General features: G+C 49.7%; 1 protein-coding gene across 1 annotated transcript in view; it reads right to left on the bottom strand.

Annotated features, from left to right (window-relative positions):
- Positions 1-16974, bottom strand: part of yif1a (Yip1 interacting factor homolog A (S. cerevisiae)) — a 28929-nt gene extending 11955 nt beyond the window's left edge. The window contains exons 1-4 of the mRNA XM_063036568.1: positions 16865-16974; positions 12746-12960; positions 10323-10427; positions 3347-3431 (exon numbers count right to left, since the gene is read on the bottom strand). Coding sequence (XP_062892638.1) covers positions 3347-3431; positions 10323-10427; positions 12746-12960; positions 16865-16892 — 433 coding nt within the window. The 5' untranslated portion in view covers positions 16893-16974. The remainder of the gene's footprint in view (positions 1-3346; positions 3432-10322; positions 10428-12745; positions 12961-16864) is intronic.
- Positions 16975-23773: the final 6799 nt, after the last annotated feature.

Below are 23773 nucleotides of genomic sequence, written 5' to 3'. Positions count from 1 at the left end.
ACCCTGCAACTTTGATAGTGGATTTCAGTTAACTGGACCAGTGCCTTTCGGCCCAATTAAGCGACTGTCCCAATTGGCCCGAGTTTCATGAAAACAGCTAAAAACGTATAAAAAAAGACAAACTGAGTAACAAATTATGTATTTAAATCACGGGAATGGTAGGGGTCCATGGCAAAAATCAGGTTGGGAACCCCTAACTTAAATAAAATACAGAACAAATTAGAACACTACCAACAGTAGCATGGAACTATAAAACTGTATTAGCTAATAGTTATCGACAGTGGAATCCATCTAGTGTACCCAATGAACAAAATCAGTGCAGATAATGGACTGCCTTCATATAATCCAATCAGCAAATGCGTCCTCCAAATCTTCATTTTCATTGTAACAATCAAGGTGATTGTTGATACCTTCAAATTCTTCGTAGCTCCCAGACTTGTTGAAGTAGTGGAATTGTTTCATCTTCACTCCCTGCAGTTTCTGGCACCTACAAGCCTGAACGCCTGAAACTGTTGTTCGGAATTGTCTTGCTGCTTATTTCTTGCCAACTATGTGACAAAAATCATGCACAGAAGAGATGCCGCAGATGCTGGAAATCCAGACACTAAATGCTGGAGGATCTAAGGTCAGGCCTATGGAAATGAATAAACAGTCGACGTTTCGGGCCGAGACTTCAGGGACATAAATCACTGTTTTTTGAAAACAAGCACACACAACTGATGCTATTTAAAAACTGTTCGCTCTTAGCACAGCAAAGCGTCTAATAGCCACACAAGTGCACACGACTGAAACTAGTTAGAACCTGGTTGGCAACAGGCCCCTGCAGCAAGACCACAGAACTGATGGTGGACTTCAAGATGGGGCAAAATCGAGGGAACCCACACCAGACCTCATCGAGGGATCAGAGGTGGAAAGGAAGAGCAATTTCAAATTGCTGGGTGTCAACATCTCTGAAGATCTACCCTAGGCCCAACATATCGATGCAGTTACAAAGACCGCATGGCAGCAGCTCTACTTCATTAGGAGTTTGACCAGATTTGGTATGTCGTCAAATGTGCCCATCTATCTCACTTCTGTACATCTCCTCATGACCATCTGGGATCCCGCCAACCACAGTTGCTCTTTAAAATTTCCACACACGTATGGTGGAGGGCGTTCTGACTGGTTGTATCGTTGTCTGGGTTGCAGGCTCCAATGCACACGATGCAGGGATTGCAGACTGAGCCAGCTCCATCACCGTGACAAGCTCCTGCGCTGTCAAGAACATCTTCAAAAGGCGATGCTTCAAGAAGAAGCATCCATCGAGACCCCCATCACCCAGGACATGCCCTCTTCTCATTGCTACCATCAAGGAGGAGGTACAGGAGCCTGAAGACACACACTAAATGATTCAGGAACAGCTTCTTTCCCTCTGCCACTTGATTTTTGAACGGACAATGGCCACCACCTAACCCTTTGTACCGCTCATTGTATTTTTGTAAGAAATTTTTTACATATTGCACTGTACTGCTGTTGCAAAGCAATAAATTCCACGGCATTTCCTGATTCTGACATGTCATGAAGGAGCACAGTGGTCTGACCACTGGCACTAGCCATGGTTCAGCTGTGTCACACTTGAATCGCAGCTAGCAGTACTGAGAGCACCACTTGGCCCATCGAGCCCATGCTACATCACACGGAGCAGCGGGCGAGCTTTTCTCAGTTTGACATGTCGGTATCTATTCCTCACCTGACCAGACGGCACAGTAGCGTAGCAGTTAGCACAACGCTATTACAGCTCGGGGTGCAGTTCAGAGTTCAATTCCGGCACCACTGTGAACGTATGGGTTTCCCCTGGGTGATCCGGTTTCTTCCCACACTCCAAAGACAAACTGGTCCAATCACAATGCTCCCTATAATACTTATTTTAAAACAGCTGTTCTGAGCAGGAAACAGTGCTCTTAGCAGGATTTTATTCATTTATTTATTTACAGTCTGAAATCTGCATAGCACTTGAAATTTTTTTTTGTAACGTGCATACCATGAATATTTAGAATGAAAATTGAAAAGAAACACATACTTTTCACTTTGTTATGTGACGGGATCCTGAATTATCCCTATGAACTGTGCTTTTAAAAGAGAAAGAGAGAGACAGGTGTCCAACACAGACACCTTGTTATTAAGAGAGAAAGAGGCGAAGTCTGCTTGGAGATGGTGTTATGGTTTCTCTGCAGCATGTTTACACTTCTGCAAGGACACTGGCAGCTTCCAAGTTCTTACAGAGAGAGAAGGGAGCTTGATGGGCAGCTGGTGTTCAGTACGGTGAGATAAATAGAAGGTCAGACGATAAGACTCACTGACACATGGTTTTGGACACTGAATGAGCTTTGCTGTGCCCACAGAAAAGGTGGGTTTTGGAGGATCAATCAGTGGCTCTTGCAGTGGGGAAAAGGTGTGACCGGTGGGGAGTTATTCGTGTGTCCAACCCTTGCCTGGGTTGATAATTCCACCACAGAAGAACGGTCCCCTTGGTTGTCAACAGTCAACAGTCGGTGACTTCTAAAGGATTTCAGAGGACAACAGGAAGATCGACGGCGTCAGCTCACCTGAAGACTCAAATCTCTCTCTCTCTCCGTCACTACTCAACTCAATACCACGAACTGAATTGAACTTTACTCATCATCATAAGACTGCATCCATTTTACCCCTAGGCTTGAAGAAGCTCGGTTTCTATATTTCCACATTTATATATATATATGTATATATTATCATTGCTAACCTGTTTGATATATCTGCATTTATATTACAGTATTGTGTAGTTACTAATAAATACCATTAGTTAATAGCAATACCGGACTCCAAAGTGTTTTCCATTTCTGCTGGTTCTTTAATCCGTCACGGGGTATGTGACAATTAGTTAAAGGATATAATGAGATACAGCAAGACAGAAAATCTTTTACTTCTCGTAAACTTTTTCTAGCTGCGTGGCAACGAAGGCTAAGTGCGTAGGAGCATTTCAGTTACCGCACAGCAACACACCCGCACAGCTGAGAGGGAACAGTGGTCCAGAACATCCCCTTTTGTTTCAATAACCATTGGGGAGGAGGTAGAGGAGTCAGAAGACACATAATCAATATTTTAGGAACAGCTTCTTCCTCTCCACCATCAGATTTCTGAGCAGTCCATGAACCCATGAACACTTCCTCACCTTCCCTTTTTTTTGTGCTATTTATTTTGTAATGTATAGATTTACATGAATTTTATGTCTTTGCACAGGCCTTCTGCCACAAAAGAACAAATTCCTTGCCATGCAAGACTGATTTCTATTACGCTGCAAGCACAGAGTGGTAAAGCTTCACGCACTCACTTGGAATGTAGAGGTCTGGAGCGTTTGCGTGGTAATCCTCTCGTGGGGTCAAGCGAGCTTCTGCGTGATAGCCAAGCTCCCAGTTCTAGAGGCAAGACAGAACGTGTGAGCGTGAAATCCCAAAACTCTAGCTCCATACATACGCTGCAGCCCAGTGGCTGGGACAAGGCCCCCGTCCCACCTCAAGCTCCGATACAGAACAGGAGGAGAACTGCGATGGCAGGAAAGAACACCCTCCCGCTCTCTGCAGTGTATTCCCAAGCTGTACATAGTGTACGCAGCCTCTCGTTAGCTACTGCATTAGCAATCTAATACAAGCACAATCTATTAACCCAGCCACATCTTCCCAGACCTATAACTAAATACAGGTGGCTACTTTATCAGGAACAGGAGTGGAAGCCAGTGTGGTCTCTGCTGCTGCAGCCTTTCCATTTCAGGGTCCAACATGTTGTGCATTCAGAGATGCTCTTCTGCACACCAATGTCGTAACCTGTGGTTATTCGAGTTACTGTCACCTTCCTGTCAGCTTGAACCATTCTCCTCTGACCTCTCTCATTAATGAGGCGTTTTTCACCCACAGTAGTGTAGCAGTTAGCACGATGCTATTGCAGTTCGTGGTGTTGGAGTTCAGAGTCCAGCTCTGGCATCCTCTGTGGGAAGTCCCTTCCCGTGACCATGCGGGTTTTCTCAGTCCAAAGACTGGGTGGGCAGTTAGGTGGGCAATTGGTCATTGTAAATCGTCCTGTGATTAGGCTAGGGTTAAGCAGGTGGGTTACTGACTAGTGCAGCTCAGTAGGCCATAAAGGCCTGCTCCACACTGTACCTTTAGATAAAATTAAAATCTAAATAAACTGTCCCTCACTGCATTTTTTTTTGTTTTTCCACACCATTTTATGATCACAAGACCCTGCTGGAGATTAAGAGCTTAAGGTACTGCAGCTCTACCCCATCAGCCAGTTGCTCATAGGTGGAGAAACTGAAGGAGCTGGAGTCAGTGTGGACTGTACTGCCCCTGGAGTCAGAGGGGCGTCGGAGGAGTGGGTGCGCGAAGATGGCGTGCAGTCTAACAGCGTGTGATTGTCTCAGTCGCTTTTCCTGTGATCGCAGGACCCTGTTGGACATTGTTAACGTGGAATGCTGCAAATCCGATTCATTGATTTATTGGTGGAGGTCGGGGGAGCTGCGTGGTCTCTCTCGCAGCGAGGACCAGGCCCCAAGCTGCTGTGTCACCTGTTTACAGCCATCCAGGAGAGAGCCGGTGTGCTCCACTGGAGGCGCTGTGGAGCAGCGTCCAAGGCGGAGTCAGTGCTGCCCCCCAGTGTTCAACTGGCAGAAGACAAGCTGTATTGTATTCTACTGCAGACTGCTGCAACATTCATGGACACTGGGACTTAGACTAGATTTTTTTGTTGTGTGACTGTATTTTACTGATATCTCATATGTGCTTGCTGTCTTATGGGTGCCATATGTGTCTTGTTCTGTATGAGACAGTTGGCACTGTGTTTTACATCTTGGCCTTGGAGTACTGGCATTTCATTTGGGTACGGTTGAATGACAATTAAACTTGAATTAATTGACATTTCTTTTTCACCCTGGGAAAAGGTAATCTACCTTATCTATGCCACTCAAAATATTAAAAAATGAGGTAAATGTTAAAATAGATTTAATTTTTTAATGACCATCGCACTATATCACAAGGAATTTTTTTTGTAATTTGAATTGTTAATATTATTTATTCTTATTTTACAAAGCAGCAGAGCTTTAGAGGCTGTTCACCTCCCTCTGCCCTGTCGGTACCACACCCTTCAACCCAAGCCAGGATTTGAGCTCCACTCGTGTGATGTCCCCCGAGCCCACTGTAGAGTACTGACAGAGTGACCCGTGGCCAGTGGTGCTGTTATTCAGGGCAACTGTTCCATCTACGCAGGCGGACAAATGATTGCAATTGTAATGGCCTCTCTGTAATGTTCCACTGCTAAGGTAATGGTTTCTTTGTAGCAGCAATGTTTGGGCTATGACTAGAGATAACGGGGCATGTTAGCCAATGAGCTTTCTTTCTCAGCTCAATGTGGTTCTTTCTTGTGTGTCTGGGAGCCGGGAATTTGTGGTCTTTTGCTGGGGAGCGATGAGGACAGAAGACATGAATGGAGAGAGTTCGTAGACAGCCGGATGAAGTGGGATGAGTGGGATGTTGTGTCTGGGAACCGGGAATTCGTGGTCTTTTGCCGGGGAGCAATGAGGAGAGAAGATGCGAATGGAGAAAGTTCGTAGACAGCCGGATGAAGTGGGATGAGTAGGATGTTGTGTCTGGGAACTGGGAATTCGTGGCCTTTTGCCGGGGAGCGATGAGGAGAGAAGATGCGAATGGAGAGAGTTGCGCATTAGACTGTTCCATGAGATTGGGCCCTTTTTCTTTTTTTTTGTTTCTTTACTAACCAGGTGGTCAAATTAAGAATTATAAAGCTCAATCATTTGATCGCATATTGTGTACTGTTTGTTATTTTGGGGTACTGACTTCTAACATCATGCAGCGTCCACCCAAACAAGATTTCTTAAGTTTGGCCGGGCCGGGGGACTATACTCCCCGATATCAAGCCACTAACCGAACCGAGAGTTACACAACCTTGGCCATTTACCCGATGGGTCTTCAAGTTCAATTAACACACATCAAAGTTGCTAGTGAACGCAGCAGGCCAGGCAGCATCTGTAGGAAGAGGTGCAGTCGACGTTTCAGGCCGAGACCCTTCGTCAGGACTAACAATTGTCATTCAACCAAACATGAATACAACCAAACAGTGTTACTCAGAGGTCAGGTGGCAAAACACAGTACCAAATGTCATACACAGCACAAAGCGCATACAAGATAGCAAGTGTATAGAAGATATCAGTAAATACACTCACAAAAAAAATACAGTCCAAGACTCTAAGTCCGTCAATGTTGCAGGAGTCTGCAGTCGAACACAATCCAGCTTGCCATCTGACGAGCTAACAGTAGGGGGCAGTACCGACACTAGCTTGGATGCCACGCCACATTGCCTGCGGTGAAGCACACCGACTCCAACACCTCCCTCCTGGACGGCTGTAAACAGGCAACACCATGGCTTGAGGCCTGGTCCCCACTACAACCGAGACTACGCAGCTCCCCCGCCATTCGCCAGTAAATCAGTGAATCGGACTTGCATCAACAATGGACAACAGGGTTTTGCGATCACAAGAAAAGCCGCTAAGGCAATCACTCACTCTCAGACTGCACACCGCCTTTCCCGCCGAAGACCCTCTGGCACGGGCAGCAGCAAGTCCAGCTCCTTCGTTTTCTCCACCAATGAGCAACTCACCGAAGGGACAGACCTTCATGCACGGTGAGTCACCCCTAACCAGACAGAGCTTTTCCAGAAGGTTACCAGGAAAGTGAATGAAGGCAAGGCAGTGGATGCTGTCTACGTGGACGTTAGCAAAACATTTGACGAGGTCCCACATGTAAGGCTGCTCAAGAAGGTTCAGTCGCTCGGCAGTCAAGATGAGGTAGTAAATTGAACTAGACATTGGCTTTGTGGCAGAAGCCAGAGAGTGGGTAGATGGCCGCCCCTCTGACTGCTGTGCTGCAGGGATCAGTGCTGGTCCTGTTGTTGTCATCTATCTGGATGATAATGTGGTCAACTGGATCAGCAAGATCGAGGATGACACCGAGCGTGTCATGGACAGCAAGGAAGGCCATTGTGGCTCGAAAAGTGGCAGATGGAATTCAATGCGAGGTGTCGCACTTTGGTAGGACCAGCCAGGTGAGGCCTTACACAGTGAACGGTCGGGCACTGAGGACAGCGGTAGAACAAAGGGATCTGGGAATACAGGAACATAATTCATTGAAAGTGGTGTCACAGAGAGATAGGGTTGTGAAGACAACTTCTGATGCATTGGCCTTCATAAATCAAAGTACTGATTATGGGAGATGTAAAGTTATGTTGAAGTTGTATAAGACATTGGTGAGGCCTAATTTGGAGTATTGTGTGTGCAGTTTTGGTCACCTACCTACAGGAAAGATGTAAATAAGGTTGAAAGAGTGCAGAGAAAATCGAGAAGGATATTGCTGGGTCTGGAGGACCTGGGTTATAAGGAGAGATTGAACAGGTTAGGACCTTATTCCTTGGAATGTGGAAGATTGAGAGGAGGTTTGATAGATGTATACAGGATTCTGAGGGGTATGGACAGGGTAAATGGAAGCAGGCTTTTTCCACTGAGGTTGGATGGGACTATAAGGTGAAATGTTTCAGGGGAACACGAGGAGAAATTTCTTCACTCAGACGATGTGACTGTGTGGACTCACACAGGGACTCTCCACATCCACTCTACCTGTGTCCTCTGGTCCTAGACTCCCCCACTATAGGAAACATCCTCTCTACATCCACTCTATCTGTATCCTCTGGTCCTAGATTCCCCCACTACAGGAAACATCTTCTCCCCATCCACTCTATCTGTGCCCTCTGGTCCTAGACTCCCCCACTACAGGAAACATCCTCTCCACATCCACTCTATCTGTGCCCTCTGGTCCCAGGTTCCCCCACTATAGGAAACATCCTCTCTACATCCACTCTATCTGTGCCCTCTAGTCCTAGACTCCCCACTATAGGAAACATCCTCTCCACATCCACTCTATCTGTGTCCTCTGGTCAAGTTAAGAGCCCGTGGTGTTACAGGAAGATACTAGCATCTATAAAGCAGTGGCTGATTGGCAGAAGGCAGAGTAGGAATAAAGGGGGCCTTTTCTGATTGGCTGCCAGTGACTAGTGGTGCTCCACAGGGGTCAGTGTTGGGACAGCTCCTTTTTACGTTATATGTCAATGATTTGGATGATGGAATTGATGGCTTTGTGGCTAAATTTGCAGATGATACAAAGACAGGTTGAGGGGTAGGTAGTTTTGAGGAATCAGGAGTCTGCAGAAGGACAGACAGGTTAGGAGAATGGGCAAAGAAGTGGCAGATGGAATAGTGTTGGGAAGTATATGGTCATGCACTTCGGTAGAAGGAATAAAGGCATAGACTATTTTCTAAACAGGAAGAAAATTCGGAAAGCAGAAGTGCAAAGGGATTGGGAGTCCTCGTGCAGTATTCCCTAAAGGTTAATTTGCAGCATGAGTTGGTGGTGAGGAAGGCAGATGCATTATTAGCATTCATTTCGATTGGAGTAGAATATGAAAGCAAGCATGCAATGCTGAGGCTGTACAAGGCACCGGTGAGGCCTCAGCTGGAGTATTGTGGGCAGTTTTGGTCCGTTTATTTAAGAAAGGATGTGCTTACACTGGAGAGGGTTCAGAGGAGGTTCACAAGAATGATTATGGGAATGAAAGGGTTATCATATGAACAGTGATTGAAGACTCTGTATTCACTGGAATTTAAGAATGAGAGGGGATCTCATTGAAAGCTATCAAACGTTGAAAGGGTTAGAGTGGACATGGAGAGGACGTTCCCTAGAGTTTGGGAGTCTAGGACCAGAGGACACAGACTCAAAATAAGAGGGAAATCACTTTAGAACGGATATGAGGAAGAGTTTCTTTAGCCAGAAAGTGGTGAACCTGTGGAATTCCTTGTCAGAGGCAGCCGTGGAGGCTGTCACTGGGCAGAGATCGGTAGGTTAGCGGAGGGGGGAGCTTAGGACAATGGCACCTAACGGCTACTCCTTTGTTTGCATCTTTAGAAACATTTCTATTCCTATCTTTAATATCTCTGTTTTTCCCTTTCAAGGTTCTTTTGAAGACCCTGACCTGGAGTTACACAATGACTTCAGTTCTTTGCGGGAATGGGACCCGCTCTCAGGGCCTCACGATTCAGGGTGCTGGATTTTCATGGCTCTGAAGGCAGGCGGATTCAAGGTTGGTGCCACTGCAGAAAACTGGTGAGTCATGGGAGTACACCGAAGATCGAAAGCAGTGAGCTGGCTGCTGGCTGTGTGCCCAGAGAACTAAGTTCTTTGGACACAGAGCTCGGAAAAAGCGACACAATAGTCTTTCAACACCATAAATCAGTGAGTTGTTTTCTAACATCTCCCCCTCTTGCTGTGAAATGAGGACACCTCTTTTTCCCCTTATTAGGGAGACAGAGCGCCTGGGGTATGTCAAATACCAGGTGAACGAGTAGTCTTTGGGGTACTGCAAGTCTGTGTCCTTACTGATGCTTTGCTGCACGCTTGAGTGCTCGGTGGGGGGGGGCGCCGGTGCTTTTTCTGTTGGTGGGGGAAGGGGGGTCATTGCTTTGCTGCTGTTTACACGTGGGAGGGGGAGCTGGGGGGCAACTTTGGGGGTCGAACATTTAACTGTCATTCATTCTTTGGGGCGCTCCTCTGTTTTCGTGGATGTTTGTGAAGGAACAGAATTTCAGGATGTATACTGTACACATTTCTCTGGCATTAAATAGAACTGATTAATCAGGGTGTGAAAGGCAGGAGAATGGGGTTGAGAGGGAAATGGATCAGCGATAATGAGAAGGCGGTGCAGACTCGATGGGCCACATAGCCTCGTTCTGCTCCTATGTCTTACGGTTGTGTGTGGACGCCGTATATACTAATGGCTGGCAGGGTAGATGCACATGAATTTCTTGGCAACTGCCGAGCTGCCATCACCTCCTGCATTTTCATGTCCACCCATTCCCTGGGCTGCCACCATCTCCTGCATCTTACCATTCCCTCCCTCCCACCCCCACTGTTCCCTGAGCTGCTACAGTCGCAGGGTGGGGTGGAGCCGGGACCACACAGCAGGCGAGCTTACTCACAAAGTCAGCGAGGTTACCCTTTCTGCGCCCGCTCGCTCTCCTGTCCCCGCTGTTCCCGGGGTCACCTCCCGCACAGTTTTTCAGTTTTGTTTCTTACAAGCGATTCTCAGGGATACTACTCCGCCGTAACCTGAGTGACGGGCTGCAGTCCGACGTGTGTTTCTCCCCACCTTGGTCCTCATTCCACATTAGCTGCCCAAAGCCCCAGTCTCAGTACCTGATGGGTGTAGGGGAACACCAGTAGGATCAGCTTCTGGGTGACGTATCTGGTGTCGACTGTGAAGAAATACTTCAGCTTGTTGACAGACACGAACCTGTGCAGCTGTTGCAAAAAAGAACAGTGTTACCCTACACCGGGGAGTCGGATTAGAGTTTAAATCATCCTGCTTTTTAAGCTTTCTCTATGTATGCACACTTTGCAACCACTGTATAAGGTACACCTGCTCATTAATACAAATATCTAATCAGCCAATCATGTGGCAGCAACTCAATGCATAAAAGCACGCAGACGTGGTCAAAAGGTTCAGAGCAAACATCAAAATGGGGAAGAAATGTGATCAAAGTGACTTTGACCATGGAATGATTGTTGGTGCCAGATAGGGTGAACTTTCTCCCTTTTTCCATTCCCACCCCACTCTGGCCTCATCTGTACATCACCTCCATCTGGTGCCCCACCTCCTTCCCCTTCTCCCATGGTACACTCTTATCACATTCCTCCTCCCCTAGCCCTTCCTCTCTTCCACCTACAGTGCTGGGCAAAAGTCTGTGCACATTTACATAGCCAGGGTGCCTGAGACTTTTACACAGTACTGGAGTAATTGTATGTATTGCACTGTACTGCTGTTGCAAAAAAACAAACTTCATGCCATGTGTGAGCGATGATAAACCTGATTCTGATCTGGGTCTCTATTGTGGACTGAGAGTGGGAAGGGGGCAGGGAGAGGGGAATCATGGTTGGGAAAAGGGGAAGGGAGAGGGGAGGGAGCGGGAAGCACCAGAGAGACACTCTGTAATGATCAATAAACCAATTGTTTGGGATCAAATGGCCTTGCCTGGTGTCTCAGGGCTGGGTGTGTCTGTACCCCCCACCCCACGACACTCCTTTTCTGCCACCTGTCCCACACCCCTCCCACGGCGCCCCACCCTCGCCATTCCCAACATCCTCTGCTCCCACCAGATTTACAAACTCACTCTTCGCTCCACGTTGACAAACACAGTACTGTGCAAAAGTCTTGGTGTATGCACGGTATTGTATCAATTCCCAGCTCATCCCTTCAGCCGCTATCCCAACCCTTCCCTCCTCAGATACCACCAGTCCTGATGAAGGGTCTCAGCCCGAAATGTCAGCCGTTTATTCCTCTCTGTAGGTGCTGTCTGACCTGCCACGTTCCCTGTGCTGCAATGCTCCTAATGTACTGTACTACTGCTGACTTACACAGACACTTTTTTTTCACTTATAAATAACAAGCAGGTATTTATAAATAAAACAAGCTCTTGATCTGGATGAGGAAGTGGAGGGATGGGTCAGTAAGTTTGCTGATGACAAAGGTTGTGGATAGTGTGGAGGTTACAGCAGGACATCGATAGGATGCAAAACTGGGCTGAGAAGTGGCAGGTGGAGTTCAACCCAGATAAGTGTGAAGTGGTTCATTTTGGTAGGTCAAATATGATGGCAGAATATAGTATTAATGGTAAGACTCTTGGCAGTGTGGAGGATCAGAGGGATCTTGGGTTCCGAGTCCATAGGACACTCAAATCTGCTGCGCAGGTTGACTCTGTGGTTAAGAAGGCATACGGTGTATATAGGACCCTGGTCAGACCCCACTTGGAGTACTGTGCTCAGTTCTGGTCGCCTCACTACAGGAAGGATGCAGAGGAGATTTACAAGGATGTTGCCTGGATTGGGGAGCATGCCTTATGAGAATAGGTTGAGTGAACTCGGCCTTTTCTCCTTGGAGCGACAGAGGATGAGAGGTGACCTGATAGAGGTGTGTAAGATGATGACAGGCATTGATCATGTGGATAGTCAGAGGCTTTTTCCCAGGGCTGAAATGGTTGCCACAAGAGGGCACAGGTTTAAGGTGCTGGGGAGTGGGTACAGAGGAGATGTCAGGGGTAAGTTTTTTACTCAGAGAGTGGTGAGTGCGTGGAATGGGCTGCCAGCAATGGTGGTGGAGGCGGATACGATCGGGTCTTTTAAGAGACTTTTGGATAGGTACACGGAGCTTAGAAAAACAGAGGGTCTAGTAATTTCTAAGCTGGGGACATGTTCGGCACAATTTTGTGGGCCGAAGGCCCTGTATTGTGTTGTAGGTTTTCTATGTTTCTACAACATTTGTATGTTAGGTTTCCACCCTTCGAGCCACGTCACCCAGTAATTCCCGAGTCGATGCCAGCCTAATCACAATGTAAACAGCAATTAACCTTCTAACCGATACACCTTTGGGCTATGGGAGGAAACCAGAGAACCAGGGGAAGACCCCTGCACTCCACGGGGAGAACGCAGACTCCTTACAGATGACATGAGAATTAAATTCTGAACACCGACATCACTAGCTGTGATAACGTCACGCTAGAATGACAGTTACAATGAAAATGAAAATGGAGGCTTGATATGGGAGGGGAGGGGGGCACACTGACCTCTTTATGAACCATATCTTTCCCTTGGCTGGCTATCGTTGTGCCATAGGCCATGGCAACGTTGGCCACGGGCTCGCCCAGGAAGTTGTTCATCGGAAGCCCCATTTCGATGCCTTGGACGGTGTAGCCAGCAGGCTGGGAGGCACTGGTGTCGTCGAAGAGCTGGTTGGGGTCCATCGCGTTGGGGTTTGATCCGTGCAGCCTCTGCTTGGGAGCTGGAAAGAAAAGCACCCGGCCCTCTTGTCAGGAATATCCATTCACAAACCGAAACTCGATTAGCCGCTTCCGTGGAGGTCAGAAAACGGCCATGCCCCCGTGCTCAGTGTGGGCCCGCTCTACAGCAATGCTAATCCCCAGTAACACACACACACACACACACACAAAATGCTGGAGGAGCTCAGCAGGTCAGGCAGCATTCGCGGAGAGGATGAAACGGACAGGGGCACAGGCCAAGACCCCATCATCCGGACCGGAGCAGTAAACGGGAAGGAGAGAAGACCCCATCATCCGGACCGGAGTAGTAAACGGGAAGGGGAGAAGACCCCATCATCCGGACTGGAGTAGTAAACGGGAAGGGGAGAAGACCCCATCATCCCGACCGGAGCAGTAAACGGGAAGGGGAGAAGACCCCATCATCCGGACCGGAGCAGTAAACGGGAAGGGGAGAAGACCCCATCATCCGGACCGGAGCAGTAAACGGGAAGGGGAGAAGACCCCATCATCCGGACCGGAGCAGTAAACGGGAAGGGGAGAAGACCCCATCATCCGGACCGGAGCAGTAAACGGGAAGGGGAGAAGACCCCATCATCCGGACCAGAGCAGTAAACGGGAAGGGGAGAAGACCCCATCATCCGGACCGGAGCAGTAAACGGGAAGGGGAGAAGACCCCATCATCTGGACCGGAGCAGTAAACGGGAAGGAGAGAAGAAAGCAGAATCAGAGCTGGGTGGAAGGCGAGTCCAGCGGAGGGGAAACGTGGGTACGAAGTAAGAAGCTGGGTGGTGAAGGGCTGAGGGAGGAGGAATCGCGGACAGTAGATTGAACATGGGGGGGAAGGAGGAGGGGGAGAGTGGCGGGCGGGCGAGGAGGGAGGGGGGAGCCAGAATGGGGAATGGATACGGAGAAAAGGAGGAGGAGGGGATCAACTTTAAGCCCGGCTGTGAGTGGGTGATGCTCTGAAGTTTGCAGAGGTTGTGACAGTGCGGGTTCCGCAACAACAAATGGTAGCAGACCCACAACTCACTCACCCTGCCGTACTGTCTCCGCAATAACCTGGAGAATCGGGAGGAAACCCAGGCGGTCTCGGGGAGAAGGTACAAATTCCTTACGGACAGCGGCAGGAATTTGATCTTATGGCTGGCATGGTGCCAGGCCGACCCGCTGTGCAACAGCAGCATGCCCAAGCCGCCAGGCAACAAGTCCAGTCTCTTCAATGTCCCTAATGTATCTGTCTCTACACCACCCCTGGCAGGACATCCCACACACCCACCACTTACCCCCCATCACCTTAAATGTCCCTAATGTATCTGTCTCTACACCACCCCTGGCAGGACGTCCCACACACCCACCACTTACCCCCCATCACCTTAAATGTCCCTAATGTATCTGTCTCTACAGCACCCCTGGCAGGACGTCCCACACACCCACCACTTACCCCCGGTCACCTTAAATGTCCCTAATGTATCTGTCTCTACACCACCCCTGGCAGGACGTTCCACACACCCACCACTTACCCCCGATCACCTTAAATGTCCCTAATGTATCTGTCTGTACACCACCCCTGGCAGGACGTTCCACACACACACCACTCTCTGCCTGAAGAACCTACCTCTGCCACCTCCCTATATTTTCCTCCAATCCCCTTAAAATTCTGCCACCTTGTGTTAGCTATATTCACACATTCATTCTGTGCAGTCTCATTTGACCCGGGTGATCAAGACTGCTCTTGGAAAAAAAGTTTTAACGCAAGTGGTTTCCCACTGCGTTCTGGGCAGTGTCTTTACAAGACGGGTGACCCCAGCCGGACTTGTGATCTGCACCGGCGGCTCGTACGACCGTCCACCACCTGCTCCCACGGCTTCACGTCACCCTGATCTGGGGCTAATCAGGTGCTACACCTTGCCCAAGGGAGACCTGCAGGCTAGTGCAGAGAAGGAACACCTTACACCTCCTTTGGCAGAGCCATATCTCCACCCCAACACCATCATTAGCCAGATGGCCCTGCAAAAAAAAATAGTCTCTGGCCATCCACTCTACCTTCGGCTCTTGTACACCTCTATCAAGTCACCTCTCAGCATCTTTCACTCCAAAGTTAAAAAAACACTCACTCGCTAAACCTATTTTCACAAAATACACTCCCTATTTCAGACAGCACCCTGGTGAATCTCCTCTGCACCCTCTCTAATCCAGGCAGCATCCTGGTAAATCTCCTCTGCACCCTCTCTAATCCAGGCAGCATCCTGGTGAATCTCCTCTGCACCCTCTCTAATCCAGACACCATCCTGGTGAATCTCCTCTGCACCCTCTCTAATCCAGACACCATCCTGGTGAATCACCTCTGCACCCTCTCTAATCCAGACAGCATCCTGGTAAATCTCCTCTACACCCTCTCTAATCCAGACAGCATCCTGGTAAATCTCCTCTGCACCCTCTCTAATCCAGGCAGCATCCCGGTAAATCTCCTCTGCACTCTCTCTAATCCAGGCAGCATCCCGGTAAATCTCCTCTGCACCCTCTCTAATCCAGGCAGCATCCCGGTAAATCTCCTCTGCCCCCTCTCTAATCCAGGCAGCGTCCTGGTAAATCTCCTCTGCACCCTCTCTAATCCAGGCAGCGTCCTGGTAAATCTCCTCTGCACCCTCTCTAATCCAGGCAGCGTCCTGGTAAATCTCCTCTGCACCCTCTCTGATCCAGGCAGCATCCTGGTAAATCTCCTCTGCACCCTCTCTAATCCAGGCAGCGTCCTGGTTAACCGTACATTTACTTTCACCCTACATTAATCCTACATCCCGCTCCCTCCCCTCTCCCTGCCCCCTTCCTACTCTCAGTCCACAATAGAGGCCCACATCAGAATCAGGTTTATCGTCACTCACATTTGTCATGAGATTTGTTTTTGCTCCTGTGTTCCTTTTCCTCCCCCCTCTTATGCTCCACTCCTCTCCCTCCCAGCTCCCCATCCTTACCCTTTCCCTGTCCCCACTCCATGTCCCCTTCCCTCCCTCTCCCTGCTCCCCCTCCTGTGTTCCCATCCTCACCCTCTCCCTGTCCTCCCTCCGTGTCCCCTTCCTGCCCCCTCCTCCATTCCCCCTCCCATGTCCCCTTCCCTCCCTCTTCCTCTTCCTCCTCCTGTGTCCCCTTCCCTCCCCCCTGCTGTGCCCCCTCTCTCTCCCTGTTCCCTCTCTTGTGACCCCTCACCCTCCTGTGACAACCTCCCTCCCTCTCCACTCCCATGATCCTTTCCTTCCCCCACCCCATTCCCCTTCCCACTCACGCCCGGTTCCCCCCCTCCCCACCCTGTTCCCCTATGTCCCCTTCCCTCCCTGTCACACTCCCCCCATGACCCTTTCCCTGCCCTCCCTGTTCCCCCGACCCCTTTCCTCCTACACCGTTCCCCTCTCCTGTGACCCATTCCTTCCCCCTCACCTATGACCCCTTCCCCCTCCGTTCCCCCCACATGATCTCTTCCCTCTTCCCTGCTCCCCTCACCTATGACCCCTTCCCCCTCCGTTCCTCCCACATGACCTCTGTTCCCCTCTCCTGTGACCCATTCCTTCCCCCTCACCTATGACCCCTTCCCCTCCATTCCCCCACATGACCTCTTCCCCCTTCCCTGCTCCCCTCACCTATGACCCCTTCCCCCTCCGTTCCCCCCAGATGACCTCTTCCACCCTCCCTGATCCCCCCACCACTGACACCTTCCCTCCTCCCTACACCCCCTCACCAATGACCCCTACCCCCTCCATATAACCCCCATCAATGACCCCTTCCCCCTCCCTGCTCCCCTCACGTATGACCCCTCCCCCCAGCAATGACACCTTCCCTCCTGCCTGATCCCCCCACCAAAGACCCTTTCCCCCCCGATCCCCCACCTATGACCCCTTTCCCCCCGAGAACACTCACGCTGCCGGTGGGCGCCGTGCAGAGCCATATCCGCCGTCAACCTGCGCCCCCAGTCCCGGCTGCGACCGCTCAACCAAACCTCACCCTCCTGCGCTAGCTCCCGCCCCTGCCTCCCGGTCTTTATAAGAGAGCCCACCACGCCGCCTTGCTATTGGTCGCCACTGATGTCCGTCTGCACCGCGGCCCCGCCCCTCCCCGGCGTCAAGTTTGAGTGATCGGGCGGCGCAGGCGCAGTGCGCCCCGGCGGTCGGGTTGCCACGAAGTCAGATCCACGGGGCAGGTGAAGGGAGGGTGGTCCCGGTGCGATGCGGAGCTCGGGGTCCAGGCCCCAGGACCCGGGCTCCTTCCTTTACACAACACCGTCTCCATCCTCATAACCCCCGCCAGACACAAACAAACGCGAAAAGAGAGCGGGTTTGTTATGACGCACATAAAGGGATTCGTTCTTAAAGGGGATGTCACTGTTTTAATTTTTTGGCCGTTCAAAAAAAAAACTGGGATTTGGATCTGACGTTGCTGGGGCCAGTCACCTGGGAACAGGTTTAGCAGACTGGGTCTGTTCCAGAGTTTAATAAGGCTCAAAAATCTTGTAAAAGTGACATTGGTAGTAGTTTTATTTGGAGATACACCACAGTAACAGGCCATTCTGTTCCACTGCACCCATTTATATGACCAATTAACCTACTAACCCTTCATCATTACGTGCTGTGTCGTTGACTGTGATCTTTGACCATGGTAATCTTTTCTGCAGAAGTAGTTTGTCCTGGGCAGTTTGTCTCTTTATAAGGCATGGCCCCACACACAAAATGCTGGAGGAACTCAGCAGGCCAGGCAGCATCCATGGAAAAGAGTAAACAGTGGGCGTTTCAGGCTGAGAACCTTCAGCAGGACTGGAGAAAAAGATGAGAAGTCAGAGTAAGAAGGTGGTGGGGAGGGGGAGGAAGAAGAACAAGGTATTAGGTGAACCGGAAGAGGGGGAAGGGCGGAGTAAAGAGCTGGGAAGTTGATTGGTGAAAGAGTTAAAGGACTGGAGAAGGGGGAATTTCTAGGAGAGGGCAGAAGACCTTGGAAGAAAGGGAAGTGGGAGGAGCATGAGAGGGAGGTGATGGGGTGATAAGGTGAGAGGGGAAACGGGAATAGGGAATGGTGAAGGAGAGAGGACAATTACCAGAAGTTTGAGAAATCGATGTTCATGTCACCAGGTTGGAAGCTACCCAAATGGAATATAAGGTGTTGCTCCTCCAACCCGAGTGTGGCCTCATCGCGGCAGTAGAGGACTAACATGTCGGAATGGGAATGAGTTTATTGATACTCTTCAGAGATTGTCTGCCTGGCGTCAGTGGTCGCATAACGAGGACTTGTGATCTGCACCGGCTGCTCATACGGCCAAGTGTTCCAAGTGGGGGCTGCTAAGCAGGTGCTTCAACTTGCCCAAGGGTGACCAGAGGGAAGGAGCGCCTTACATCTCCTTTGGTAGAGACGTATCTCCACCCCACCACCCAATACTAACCCTAATGCCTTTGAAATGTGGGCGCAAACAGCATTGAGAGGGAGGCCGTGCAGTCGCTGGGAAGCTGCGCGACGCTGTAAGCTGGGCGACGGAATGGACCCCGAGCGGGAGTCCGAGGCCCAGGGTCTTCGGCGAGGAGAGGAGATGAGGACAGACTCGTGTGGAGCGTTTGGTCGACCACCGAGGGTGGTCCCATTCGAGGGTCAGCGGAGTTCGGAGGACATCGATTGGAGGAAGGAAGACCCAGTTCTGTAAGAGCGCTGACGTGTGTACACTGAACTGATAGAGTTACTGACCTGGCACCTTTATTGTATTTGTTTCTACTAACCAATCACCAAGAAATATTTATAATGTGTAGTCATTTAATCACATATGGTGTACTGTCTGTTATTTGGCGGAGTGGGGTACGTCACACAGCATCCACACAAACTTGATTACCCAGTCTTGGCGGGGCTGAAGGCTGCTCCCCCCGGACGAAAGGGAGCTGAGTGAGCCTGAGGCTTACCGGGGGCTACAGTGGTATTGTCCCACGGCATAAAAAAGGTTGGGAACCCCTGCTCTAGATGCTGCCTGGCCTGCTGCATTTTATTTATTGATTGAGATACACCCCTTCACCTCACGCCGCCCAGCAGCCCCGATTCAACCCTAGCATAATTACAAGAAAATTTGCATTCACCAATTAAACTATGACTCTGGACTGTGGGAGGAAACCAGAGTACCCGGAGGAAACTCACGCCAACACAGGGAGAACTCCTTACTGGGTATCTGGTACTAAAAAAGCGCAGTGCTAACGTCTACTCTACCGTGACTCCCCACCTCTGTTACACTGAGAAAGCTTTGTTCTGCATGCCATCCAGACAGATTATTCCAATAGTATTACATGGAAGATTCTAGCGTGGATAAAGCATTGGCTGCTTTGGCGGGAGGCAAAGAGTGGGAATAAAAGGAGCCTTTTCGGATTGGCTGTCGGTGACTGGTGGTATTCGACAGGGGGCTGTGTTGGGACTGCTTGTTACATTACAACATCCAAATGCTTGATATGTTATTTCAAAAACGCAAAACACGAGGAAATCTGCAGATGCTGGAATTTCACGCAACACACATAAAAGTTGCTGGTGAACACAGCAGGCCAGGCAGCATCTCTAGGAAGAGGTACAGTAGACGTTTTGGGCCGAGACCCTTCGTCAGGACTAACTGAAAGAAGAGACAGTAAGAGATTTGAAAGTGGGAGGGGAAAGGGGAGATCTGAAATGATAGGAGAAGACAAGAGAGGGAGGGATGGAGCTAAGAGTCGGAAAGTTGATTGGCAAAAGGGATATGAGAGGATCATGGGACGGGAGGCCACCGATCTCCCTCCCAGCACTTATCCTTGTAAGCGGAACAAGTGCTACACATGCCCTTACACTTCCTCCCTCACCACCATTCAGGGCCCCAGACAGTCCTTCCAGGTGAGGCGACACTTCACCTGTGAGTCGGCTGGGATGATATACCGCGTCCGGTGCTCCCGATGCGGCCTTCTATATATTGGCGAGACTCGATGCAGACTGGGAGACCTACTGGCTGTCCACCAGAGAAAGCAGGATCTCCCAGTGGCCACATATTTTAATTCCACATCCCATTCCCATTCTGACATGTCTATCCACGGCCTCCTGTACTGTAAAGATGAAGCCACACTCAGGTTGGAGGAACAACACCTTATATTCCGTCTGGGTAGCCTCCAACCTGATGGCATGAACATTGACTTCTCTATTAATGCCCCACCTCCCCTTAGTGCTGCATCCCTTATTTCTTTCTTTCTTCTTTCTCTCTCTCTCCTTTTTCTCCCTCTGTCCCTCTGACTGTACCCCTTGCCCCTCCTCTGGGCTTTTCCCCTCCCCCTTTTCCTTCTCCCTAGGCCTCCTGTCCCATGATACTCTTGTATCCCTTTTGCCTATCACCTGTCCAGCTCTTGGCTCCATCCCTCCCCCTCCTGTCTTCTCCTGTCATTTTGGATCTCCCCCTCCCCCTCCCACTTTCAAATCTCTTACCACTCTTCCTTCAGTTAGTCCTGACGAAGGGTCTCGGCCCGAAACGTCGACTGTACCTCTTCCGAGAGATGCTGCCTGGCCTGCTGCGTTCATCCTCAATTTTTATGTGTGCTGCTGGATGTTGCAATTGATGGCTTTGTGGCCAAGTTTACAGACAATGCAATGGTAGGTGGCGGGGGGGGGGGGCAGGTGGTTTTGAGGAAGCAGGGAGACTGCAGAAAGACAGATTAGGAGAATGGCCAAAGAAGAGGCAGGTGGAACACAGTTTTGGGAAGTGTACGGTCATGCTCTGTAGAAGGAATAAAAGCGTAGACTATTTTCCAAATGGAGAGAAAACTTAAAAATCCGAGGTACGAAGGGACTTGGGGGTCCTTGTGCAGGATTCCCTAAAGGTTAATTGCAGGTCGAGTCGGTGGTGAGGAAGGGAAATGAAATAGTTTCGAGAGGACGAGAATATAAAAACAAGAATGTATTTTCAGTCTTTATACTGCACCAGTGAGGCCTCACTTGAAGTATCGTGAACTGTTTTGGGCCCTTTATCTTAGAAAGGATGTGCTGACGTTGGAGAGGGTTCAGTGGACACAGATAGAGTGGATGTGGAGAGGATGTTTCCTATAGTGGGGGAGTCTAGGACCAGAGGACACAGATAGAGTGGATGTGGAGAGGATGTTTCCTATAGTGGGGGAGTCTAGGACCAGAGGACACAGATAGAGTGGATGTGGAGAGGATGTTTCCTATAGTGGGGGAGCCTAGGACCAGAGGACACAGATAGAGTGGATGCGGAGAGGATGTTTCCTATAGTGGGGAGTCTAGGATCAGAGGACACAGATAAGAGTGGATGTGGAGAGGATGTTTCCTATCGTGGGGGAGTCTAGGACCAGAGGGCACAGATAGAGTGGATGTGGAGAGGATGTTTCCTATAGTGGGGGAGTCTAGGACCAGAGGACACAGATAGAGTGGATGTGGAGAGGATGTTTCCTATAGTGGGGGAGTCTAGGACCAGAGAACACAGATAGAGTGGATGTGGAGAGGATGTTTCCTATAGTGGGGGAGTCTAGGACCAGAGGACACAGATAGAGTGGATGTGGAGAGGATGTTTCCTATAGTGGGGGAGTCTAGGACCAGAGGACACAGAGAGAGTGGATGTGGAGAGGATGTTTCCTATAGTGGGGGAGTCTCGGACCAGAGAACACAATCTCAGTATAGAGGAATATCTGTTTAGAACGGAGATGAGGAGGAAATTCCTTAGCCAGAGAGTGGTGAATCGGTGGAATTAATTGCCACAGGCCAAGTCTTTATATTTAAGATGGAGGTTGATTGACTCTAGATTGGTCAGGGCATGAAGGGATACAGGCAGAAGGCAGGAGATTGGGGCTGAGAGTGAAATGGATCAGACATGATGCAATGACGGAGAAGACACGATGGGCCGAATGGCCTAATTCTGCTCCTATATCTTACAGTCTTAGAAGACATCAGGGTAGTACAAAGAGAAAATGGACAGAATAGTGTTTGTGTGAAAAGGAACATTCTGAGGAGTCACATCAATATTCATGATCTTCTGCAGATGCTCGGTTTAGAGCATCCCAATATGTTGCATCCCTGTGAGGTTTGGAAATTGCTCTGCAGCAGAAATGTGGACTCTACAATGGGTAGTTAAAACTGCCCAACGCATCACCAGCTTACCCGCCGAAAACACAGAAAAGTATAGGAAAAAGTAGGGTGGCAAGGTGGGGATACGTCTCTACCAAAGGAGGTGTGAGGTGCTCCTTCCCTCCGCTGGCCTGTAGGTCACCCTTGGGCAAGGTGTAGCACCTGCTTAGCCCCCGATCTGGGACACATGAAGCCATGGGATCAGGTGGTGGATGGTCGTATGAGCAGCCGGTGCAGATCACAAGTCCTGGTTATGTCACCACTGACGCCAGGCAGACACTCTCTGGAGAGTATTGATAATGGCTGGGGTCACTCGTCTTGTAAAGACACTGCCCAGAAGGTAATGGCAAACGAGTTCTGTAGAAAACTTGCCAAGAGCAATCATGGTGATGAAAAGACCGTGGTCGCCCACGTCATACAACACAGCGGTTGATGATGATAGGAAAAAGGCCGGCAATAAAGGATCCCACCCACCCGGCTCACTGACTGTTTGGCCCATTCGCATCAGGAGCAACATCCTCGCCAGGGTCTCCAGACTCAAAAACAGTCCCTTTTCCCCGAGCTGTCAGGCTGATCCACTCCTCTTCGCAGTCCCTCAGCACACCTCAATCTCTCCCCCCACCCATGCACTGACACGTTACCCTTACACTGCACAGCTCATACCCACCCTGACACAGTCACTGTCCCTACAGTGTCTTCAATAGCTCTAGGAAGTTCATCTTGCCAAGAGTCACTCCGTCTGTTTATCATTTCTTTACGTACAGATACCCCTGCACCCAGAGTCACTCTGTGTACATTCAATCATTGTATGTATGTAAGCTTAACCTTATGGATTTATGGCTAAACTCAATACTTACTTGTACACTGGACATGTCTATGAAGGTTCTCAGTCACCCCGGTCGTTGTATACCGAGCAGCAGTAAATCAAGGCAACTGGACTGGCTGTGCTGTCTAGAAGACTTTGCACCACTCATCCGAGAGGATTCACCTGTTCTGGTCCATGCTGGGTAACTTTCCGCTGGGTTGTTCAAAAGCTGTCACAATCACATGAGGGTTGTTAGGAGTCATGAAGGTAATGAGGGGGTCATTAGTCTTATCTCTGCATTGTGAGCTGTTGTGGAGATGCTGGGGTCGAGATGTTAGGACTGCACTGTAAGTAGCTGATAAGTATTGTCGTACCCCACCCATATTGTAAATGTCGTACCCTACCCCCTCTGTTCAGGGATGGGTTTTCCAGTTTGACAAAGATGGCTTCTTTAACCCTCTTTCAAACCTCCTGTCCTCCCTGTCCAAATTGTGTTACCATCAAAGGTGTAGATCTACAGCTGAGTCTTGACCCGAGGTGTTAGCTGTCCTATGTTAGGCCATCGGTTTGTGAAGTGGTTGTTTTGCCTCACTGATATACAGATCTGTGCAGTTCCAATTGCATTGGACAGCTTGTACAATATTGCTCTGTTTGTGATTGGGTGTAGGATCCTTGGAGTGGACGAGTTTCAGTGTGTCTGAGTGTGTTTGTGGGCTAGAAAAACACAGGAATTTGGTGTTCGTTGAAAAATCTTCTGAGTTTCTCTCAAGCTCCAGCTACATGTGGGATGGCTGTGTTTTTCCATCTGCTTTGCTCCTTCCCTCTGTCTGCTGGGCTGATGTCCCTGCTGGTTTTTGTTGCTGTCGTGATGAAGGCCCGGTCAGGGTAGCCACAAGCTTTCCAGGCTTCGCTCAAAT

Source organism: Mobula hypostoma, chromosome 30 (genome assembly GCF_963921235.1).
Source record: "Mobula hypostoma chromosome 30, sMobHyp1.1, whole genome shotgun sequence".
Classification (NCBI taxonomy): domain Eukaryota; kingdom Metazoa; phylum Chordata; class Chondrichthyes; order Myliobatiformes; family Myliobatidae; genus Mobula; species Mobula hypostoma.
Note: the sequence above shows the minus strand (reverse complement) of the source record. Positions and strands in the feature narration are given on the sequence as shown.